This window comes from Plectropomus leopardus, chromosome 18, assembly GCF_008729295.1.
Source record: "Plectropomus leopardus isolate mb chromosome 18, YSFRI_Pleo_2.0, whole genome shotgun sequence".
In the NCBI taxonomy this organism is placed as follows: domain Eukaryota; kingdom Metazoa; phylum Chordata; class Actinopteri; order Perciformes; family Serranidae; genus Plectropomus; species Plectropomus leopardus.
In genome coordinates, this window is record NC_056480.1 from 8,308,010 (window position 1) to 8,317,593 (window position 9,584).

Sequence of the window (9,584 nt, forward strand, 5' to 3'; positions counted from 1 at the left end):
TGTCAAAAAAAAACTTGTCATGAACATACTCTGGCCTAAACGTTTCCAAACAGTTATCATTAAGTTCAATCACAGAAATTTACAGTAAACTATGTTTACTATTTCAGATTTTTTTGCCGTCTACACTATTTGTAATTTTGTGGTCTATCATACAAAAACATCTCTAAAATGTGGATATATCAAACTTTACCCCGAAACAATTCACTAAACCAAAAAAACACAAATAATAATTAGAAATTAATAACTCTAAGTTTTCCAATTTGATGTATGTTTTGATTTGAATTACAAGCCCAGTTTTCTTAATGTAAAACACAGATAAACTATTTAAATTTGCATTTCTAGGATATATTGTTCACTCGGTTAATTAGTATACTTTTATTCTTCCTTTGTGATAAAGGATGGCATGCCAAAAAACTTTAATTACAGTTATTCATTATTAGAAAATGTCTCTAAAATGTAATACAAAAAAATAAAAGAAATTTAAAAAGAATTAATGGATGAATATTTGTTTTTATTTCAATGGCATTTTAGATAGATTGGATAATTCTATGAAATTTCAGTACATCATTATAATGTATATTATAAAGTATAAATTGAATATATATTGTTATTTAAAGCATAGATTGCTTGAATGTGAACTTATAATTTAAAATAATTTAAATTACTGTATTTTATTGACTTACTAGTTTACTTAAATCTTGAGAAATAAGTCTTTCTCTTAACAGAATTTAGACATTTAATTTGTAATTCAGCGACTGAAACAAAAAAAGACAATTGTTACTGTTAGTATTGATAAAAAAGAATAAAAAGAACATATTCTGTCCTCAGTGCAGAAACACACTCTTATCTGCTGTGTAACTGGAGTGTTTTGTCTTTCATTTTTACAAGCGGTATTTAATGGAGGGGAACTTGTCCAACGGAGCATCACTGTTAAAGTAGATGTAGACTAGCTCAGGGCAAACATTACATCCAGCTCCATTAACTACAGTGAGCACGCTCTTCATTAGCTGTAACTGTGTTTGAATGCAAAGAGAGGACAAATGAGAACAAAGACTCTGTTTGCTGCGGGAAATCACACACCCACATTCACATCCAGTTCAACTGATCTGGACGGACAAAAAGCTCCAAGAAGCTTTTTGGAGAAAAAGCACTCATGAGGACGTACTTAACATCTTCCCACAGCCAACAATATCTGAGTGACCCAGACGAGAATTTTGTTTGTCAGATGAGATGTTTATTTAATAATTCAACAGTATTTCTTCTCTCAGTGCAGATGGAAACTTACACATCCTCTTAAAGTGATTCCTATTAACAGAATATATTTACACTTTTACAAATGTTTGTTTCACATAATCTGTAAGACACATCATGAACGTTTATATCGGAGCAAGCGGAGTCACTCCCTCTAATCAAGCAATTTGTGTTAAAAAGTGATTAAATTTGTTGGTGCAGCAGCCTTCTGATTAAAGTGATGATCTGCACTTAAGGTTAAAGCACACCCACAAATTATTGCAAAATGTGTCTTGTTTTTTCATTATTCTAGCAAGAGACGGGTCAAATTTGATAAATTTACTGTTGTTTTCTCGCAGTGCGGCACATTAAGTCGTCAATGTTACACGTGCCTTGTCAGGTCAACATTGTATTTTAGTGTTTTTTCTAATCTCTCTGTACAACCACATCTACAGTTTATGTGCACATGGATATAAATACATCACGCTCAGGGCCATGCGACTGTCACAGGGCTATAAATGTGGTTTACTGCAAAGCTCTGACTGGTTATGTTACAGTGAGAGTGGGTTCACAGGTAGATGGTTTACCCTCATGTATCATGCTGCTGCTACGTGGAGGAAAGCCAGGCACCAGAAAATCTTCAGTATCGAAAGCAAAGATTACAGATATTAAAGGTTGTTAAAGGAGTAGTTTGACCTTTTGGGAAATTTCTCTTTCTTGCTGAGAGTTAGATTGCAGATTGCACCACTTCCACTAAACCACTAATTAAGACTTTATATGTTGTTATCATATTACATGTGTAATCTGTACCAAATGTTGCGTGCAAAAATGTCAAGTTGTGGGTTATATGTCAGACTATTTCTTTCTATCTCAACTGCTCCCAGAAGAGTCCACATGAACACTTGGAGTATTCACAACCTAATAAGTGAAAATCTGGAAGCTCGAGTTGTGACATGTTTGCTGACGTTTTCAGAAATGGTGGAAGCCACGGAAGTTGAATATTAAGATAAAATATCATAAGTAGTCATGTAGAGTTTTCTGTAGTTTTATAAAAGGTCTGAGGAAAATGCTGATATTCTCAATGGCCTCATCTTTTTCTTCTGCTATTATACAACCCCATTTCCTGCTTTACTCGACCAGCTCCCTACCTTGTGAGATTTTTAGCCTCGGTGGCTTCTTGACCACAGATGTATAAAGAGAACTGGATACAACATTGAGGCAGACCCTGTTCATTCCAATAAAAGTTGCTAAGTGGAACAAGAAGCCAAAAACGTTCAACTGTCGCATACAAAATTACGATCTGCACTGCTGCCCTTCAGACTTCCACCAGCCGAGCCGACGACTTTTGGTTTAGCACTCTGCTAACTTGCAGGGGAATAAAATCATTTAAGTGTGTGGCTTTTCTAGACTGTCAAAATGTTATTTAACGAAAGAAATGGATCAAACACTGAGTCTTTTTGCCAGGACTGTGACGCTCAAAAATAAAATTATCCACTGATTTACAGACACCTCTTTCCCAATCTATGGGAAACATCTTTTTTGGGCCCCATGGCATCACCTGACGGACTCATAAAGACCACAAATTGGGGAAACAGCTAGCCTGGCTCTGTTCATACCACCAAATTTACCCACCAGCACCCTAATCAGCTGACAGTGATGATAAGACTCAAGGAAGATAAACTCTGACACATAACCCTCTGTAAAACCACAAACTGATGTTTTTACACTTCACAAACATCGTTCATTTATGAGTTTTAGAGCTGATAGTATGTGGATTTTATTACCTTTGGATAGAGCTAGGCTAGCCGTTCCCCCGTTTTTAGTCTTTATGCTAAGCTAAGCTACACGGCTGCTGGCTCCAGTTTTACATATATTAAACAAACATAAGAGCGGTGTTGTTTTTCTTATCTAACTCAAGAAAGAAAGAAAGCAAATGAGCGCAACTTCCCAAAATGTTAAACTATTCTTTTGGGTAATACAACACACCCAGGATCCAAAAACGTGGAGGCACAAACTCTCCAGTGCTGAGGAATCCTGCGCGGTGAGAGCAGCCCTGCTATGAAACATCACTCAGCCGGCCTCTAACATCAGAGCTGTATGATCACATTGTCACTGCGGTCACATTGATAGGGATGCATGTAAATCACATGATACAAAACCTGCACAGCAGCGGCTGGAAGGACATCTCATGTATTTGTGCGTTGCTGCTGAGAATATTACAGACATATATTATAGCTACCATTATGCATTTATATTGTGATATGTATTCAAACAACAGCAAAGTGTGATCTTAAAATATTGTTCAGTAGAGCAACCTCTCAAATCAAACCCCCTGTATACTGCAGTACGCTCTCTCAGCTAACGGAAACGTCCCTATTTCAGCACGTATTGCCATTTTCTATTCTTAATTATTAATGCTCACAACTCCCTCGCTCTTACGCACATCACAGTGTTATGAAATTTAAAGGAAGTTTAATGTTATTGCACTCTGACGACTCCACGGATGTAGAGGGAAGCTTTTAATGAAGCGAGGTGTCTTTGAAACCCAGAGGGATGGTAGGCGATGAACAGGAAAATATGAGATTGTAAATGCATTAAGCTCAAGAGGCTGTGTGATGTCTCTTACGCTGGAGAGACAGTTTGGACACTTAAGTCACAAGATTGTGAGTTTAATAACATGAAGCAGCTCACGGGGACGTCACTCTGATGTGGACTGATGCTTTGGTGTGAGATATTTGAGTTCAAGCATCGGTAGGAACATGCACACGTCTGACACAAAGTGGAAGAGCAGCTGCCTTTGAATGAAAACATGAATCACATCTTGAGGTTCAAACTGTCAAGAAAGGCAAATGAAAAGTAAAAGAAAGACCCAGGGAGGAGCCTCTCAGCGCTACATTAGTATTATTACTCGTGAAAATAAGAATTCACCTCTGCAGCTAAGTGCTTCGTTTATAGCTTCACCTCGAGCATGCGTAAAATGCAACTTCAGTCTCATGTTTACAGTGAGTGTCAGAGTAACTTAAGGAAACGTGAGAATTAAGAAAGCTTTGGTGATCTGACCGCGATATTAAATGCGCAGGCTGATTCACGGCAACTTCATGCATGTAGCCGATGATGCTATTTGTCCATCGTTCAGGAACAAAACCCAAAAGATTGACTTCAGATCAGTCTGTAACACAGGTTCTCAATTTATAGTGTATAATCTGTCTCTTTCTTTAAAAAGAACAGATCAACATTTTGATAAATGCACTTATTACCTTTCTTGCCAAGAGTTAGGTGAGAAGATTAATACCACTCTCATGTCTATATGGTAAATATGAAGCTACAGCCAAGACATGACAGCTAATAGCTAACAAATACTGCAAAATATGATGTTATTGGTACATTTTCCATTTTCTTTCATCCCATGCCTGTCTCCTAAATCATGTGGTGCAGTCTGTATTTTTCATGGCCAATATCATACAATGTCGGCTGGTTAAACATAATTATTCTATCAAATCAATGTTTTCTCCACACATATTTCTTTGAGGCCGGCCAAGTTCACCAAAGTTGAACATGGTTCAACTTCACGTGAAGCAAAGATGCAAACTTGCTTTTCCACTATTGTGTTGTTCACCTCTTTGCTTGCATTGAATGGAAGTGAACGGATGGCAAATATTCACCAATGTTAATTTTGCATGTGTGACCGTGCTTTTAAGGCCCTGACACACCAACCCAACGGTCGGGCGTCGTTCAACGTCGGGCTGTTGGCGAGCGTTTGTCGTGCTCGGTGCTGCAGTTTGTTCTTACTGTTGGAACTCATTGACGCTCTTTTCGGTAGCAAGAGCAGTGGAGCCCATCAGTAAATTAATTCACTCTTACTGGCTGTTCAGCTCCGCATATGAAAAGAGAAATGGAAGTGAAAAATGTAAACAAAGAGCTAAAGTCAAGATGGAGTGAGGTTAAAACAAATTTGTTACATAAAGTAAGATTTAAGTTTTTCTTAAACTATTGAGCTGTTTAGCAGAAACGTTTCCTGGTGGTTTCTGTTGTTGTTCGTTCAACTTCGGATTGTGTTGTTAATGTGCTAACTAGCGTCAAAATGGTCTTCTGGAGTTCCCTTTCTGAATGATGATTACAGACGGCCGCTGTCTGTTGCTATGGAGAATTATTTCCTTTCAGGCAGGCGCAAAACATACTGGTGCTGGTGGGAAGATTTCGTTACTTTCAGACAGTCGGGCTAGCTCTTTCTTCTGCTAGTTGTGCTAAGCTAAGCTAACCAGCCGCCGACATCAGCTTCATATTTACCTCAAAGTCATGGGAGTGGTATTAATCTTCTTATTTATCTCTCGGCAGGAAAGCAAATGTGTGTATTTCCCAAAATTTCCTTCTGGTCTGTTAGCTCATGTGTTGAGTAAAGTAATGTAAAGCTAGTATCATTTTTGCTTATTGTAAGCCTGTGGTCAGAGCTGATTTTAGAGCTTCTGGGAAGCTGGGCGCAGACATCCATTAGCTTGTCTCCACTAGTCAGACTGTAGCTGTGTCACGGTCGGACTGGCTGAGGGCCAACATCTCCTCTGATTTTTAGAGCGGGCCTAAACAGTGTCGCAGCACAGCTGAGCCAGCCTGAAGAATAAATAGTAACATTGCAAATAAAGAATGTCCTCTTTTTCAGGAATGATGCAATTTGAGTGTAATTTAGTTATTCGGGAAATACGTTTAAAAACATTGTGTGATTGGAGGACAATTATCAATACATTTTCACTTTTATTGGCTAAATGTTAAAATCAGAGGAGATGCCGACCATCAGTACACCTCATACCACAGCCAGCCGGAGCCATGCTGAACACTAGTGGAGACCAGACATATTATTCGTCCTTGGCGCCCGCATCATGCTGCCCGTCCTGCGGTGAAACCCTCTGCAGTACCAACAGGCCAGAAAACGTCAGGGAGATCCCGACCCACCACAGCGTTATCTGGGCTTCACCAAAGATCAGCTGGCCCAGGAAAGCCTGCAGGAGAGGATACAAATCTGTTTATTCTTTGTCAAAGTAATTCAGTCTTTACATTTTCATTGAAAAAACAGCTAATAAAGAAGCGTCCTTTAAAGAACTCAACTTGCTTGGGGGCCACTTCTGCAAAATGATCGGAGGTTAGGGGCCAGTTCCAGCAGCCCCGTACATGCTTCCAGAAAATTCGGATTTTAGGACATTTTTCGGATTTTAGGAGGTTGAAGGATTTTCTAACATTTCTAGGGTTTTAGGTAATTTCTAAGATTTTGGGACACTTCTAGGACTTAAAGACATTTCTAGGACTTTATCTAATTTCTATGATTTCAGGGCATTTCTAGGATTTTAAGACATTAGCGGCTTAGCTAGGACCTCCGTCTAGAGATGCGGGGGATCCTTAACTGGCACTTTATTTTTGATAAACAAGCTCTATTTTGATGCTGTTTTAGGCACTCTGCCACCTTATGTATACTAAAAATACAAAAACAGTTTCCAGTGTCAATCACTTTATTTCTGTTGTTGATTAGAAAATGGTTGTTGGGCCACCCAGAACCATAGCGGGGACCAGATTTGGCACAGGGGCCTTAAGTTGAGTATCACCATACGTCAAACAAGGAGTTGAACTTTGACAAGAAATTCCTATAAGAGGCCTGAATCCCTGCGACAAGTTATTTCTGAATATAGTCCAGCCTATTTTCTAAAATAAAGCAGCTCATATAAGGACGAAAGGATATAAGGTCACTCTGAAATTAACTTACACTCCACTACAGTCTGATGTGAAGTATTAAGCTTAGAGGACAATTAGTAAGAGTCGTGTTAGAGAGACTGTTACTTACGGAAGATATGAAGTTGGAGGCGGTGGTGGTCACAGTGGTTCGGGTGGAGGAAGAGGAGTACCTGAGTGCTTTAGCAAGGAAGGTCCACATCACAGCATTGCAGGTGAAAAGCAGCCCGCCGCACAGCAGCCTCAGAGGGATATGGAGCTGAAGTACAAAAACAGAAACTCTGAAGTTAATGACAACTGATTATTGTTTTGTGTCCACTTTAATGCAAAATATGACTTTATCCTAAAAAGGTACTAATTGTGCACCACAATGCAGCTGTGTTACCTTATAATGTAATTTATTACAGAGTTATTAAAATAGATATAGCCTAATGTTTATGCAGCATTTTTATGTTGCAATTGCTGGAAGTGAAGCATCCACTAGCTATATACTATAATTTCTGTGGTAGTTTAATCAGTTAAAAAATGCATCATACTTTATAAATTGATTATGTTTTGTATGTAAAATCTATAAAGTAACTTGTGAAGTAAAATCTCCTGGAGTAGAAGCAGCCCATGAAATGCTAGTACCTCACAATTTTACTTAAAGGTGCAGTATGCAGGATTTAGGGGGATATATTGGTCGAAATGGAATATAATCGCAAATGCAGTACAGTTAAACCTTAAAATCGTACATCATTACAGTCGGCTACTTGAGTAAATGTACTTAGTTACATTCTACCGCTGCAAATATCACATCTGACAGAGTTAAGAATAACATTATTAATTTTAATAATTATAATAACATTGTTAACATGAGCATTACATGCTGGAGGGACCCTGTTATTTTGCCTAGACCAGATGAAGTCTATGACGCATTCAAACCTGGTGCTGAATATTAAGAGAATTTGATTTGCATCCTCCTGCACATCTTATTTGCCTTTTTAATCATCAGGCCACCGTTTATGCGTCCAGACACCTGCCTGCACATGACATGTTTCTGACATCACCACATGACGTGTGCGTAGAGCGCGTGAAGGTCACACACCAAACCTGACCCCTCTTTTTTTTTTTTTTTTTTGTACAGAAAACAACCTCATCTCCATCAACACACGCTGAGACAAGTTTCTTACAAAATAACGCGATAACACGCACTCGCACGAGCTGCAATGTCATTCAGCAGCACGCGGACACGGCACGAGAGCGCAGCTGCAGCATGGGCTCCCCCCGTGGTGTGATGCTGCTGATGGTGCTGATGCTGAGGGAGGGATAACCCCCCAACTTCCTCCGCGAGAAATCACCCCTCTGCGGGCATGCACGCTGCATTATTCATCCTCACCGCGTTAATAATTCACTCTAGCTGAAGCCTCACCCGGTCACACGCGGTAGTTTCGTCCGCTTGTCTAAATTTCCGCTGCTCTCCCCACGTCCGGAGTCCGGTTTCACACACTCCCTTCAGGTAGTCGGCTCCCAGGGACAGTTTAGCCGACGACGACGCCACGGCCCCGAGGAAACCCGCCAGCAGTGCATAGAAAACTCCCGGGAACATGTTGATGAAGATGAGCCGAGGCACATAATTCTCTAATCCGCCTTTTACATCTCTGCCTCTGTGTGTGCTGCTGGTCCGGACTGAGCCGCCTGCTGTATGGTATGTGTGTGTGTGTGTGTGTGTGTGCGTGTGCGTGTGTGTGTGTATCACTGTGTTTCCCTGCACTGTCTACACACAGCCGTCCGGTGGCAGTCACACAACACATGGTCAAACTGGAGAAGTGCCGTGGTTGGACTAAAAATACTCTGTTGCATTCTGGGAAATGAAGTTTAATTATTTCCCTATCTCTTATGCTTGACATCAGAGCGATTATACTAATCACAGTTTTCTACCGGGAATTAATAAAGTATTTCTGATTCTCAATATGAGTGAAAAAAAGAAGGCATCTCTTCAACTCCAGGATTTCGTCTAAAAATATATGTTTTTTTTTTTAATCTAACGACCAATTTATGGTGGAGGGAGGGTCACGCATTTTCCCATGTCACAAGCTATTATTATTATTATTATTATTATTATTATTATTATTATTATTATTATTATTATTATGTCACTCAAGGAAAAATATTTGTAGCTCCGGGAATAAAAAAAAACAAAACAAAAAACAAACATAGTCACACCCTAGCCCCCACCCTACTCTGATAAATTAGGAACATATTTTATGTGATATATTCTATGTAAGAGAGATTATCATTAATAAACAGTGAATTGACGTCCCTCATACTCTTCTGTGCTATTTATACTGGGTGGAATAGAGGACAATCAATGCTAATTTAATGCCCTTGTGTGTGGGTGTAAAGTATGACTTCAGCCGATCCAGACCTCTGGTCCCTTCAGCATACTAATGAGTGGCATTATAAAGGCTCATTACATTAAAACACACTGGGTATATTGATGGGAGGTGTGTGTGTGTGTGTGTGTGTGTGTGTGTGTGTGTGAGTAGGCAGTAGATGCTCACACATAATCCTCATTTCTATCGTCGGTGCCCTTTGCAGAGAAATGAGCCTGTCATGGAGGTGGAGCCAGAACAAGATCAAATTATTTCCCTAATTAGGAA

General features: G+C 39.5%; 1 protein-coding gene across 1 annotated transcript; it reads right to left on the reverse strand.

The window, feature by feature from the left end:
• Positions 1-6,018: 6,018 nt before the first annotated feature.
• LOC121958198 (transmembrane protein 42) lies at positions 6,019-8,563 on the reverse strand. Its single transcript, XM_042507070.1, has 3 exons — positions 8,354-8,563; positions 7,055-7,201; positions 6,019-6,221 (listed from the first exon to the last, which is right to left on the reverse strand). The coding sequence occupies exons 1-3, from the start codon at positions 8,528-8,530 to the stop codon at positions 6,078-6,080; spliced, it is 468 nt and encodes a 155-aa protein (XP_042363004.1). The 5' UTR covers positions 8,531-8,563; the 3' UTR covers positions 6,019-6,077.
• Positions 8,564-9,584: the final 1,021 nt, after the last annotated feature.

Bases quoted from the DNA above. Each gene is read 5' to 3' on its own strand.
- LOC121958198 (XM_042507070.1), bottom strand. From the start codon at position 8,530: ATGTTCCCGGGAGTTTTCTATGCACTGCTGGCGGGTTTCCTCGGGGCC. The intron at 7,202-8,353 runs GTGAGGCTTCAG...TTTGTACTTCAG, and splicing joins AAACTACCGCGTGTGACCGG to CTCCATATCCCTCTGAGGCT. The intron at 6,222-7,054 runs GTAAGTAACAGT...CCTCTCCTGCAG, and splicing joins CCTCCAACTTCATATCTTCC to GCTTTCCTGGGCCAGCTGAT.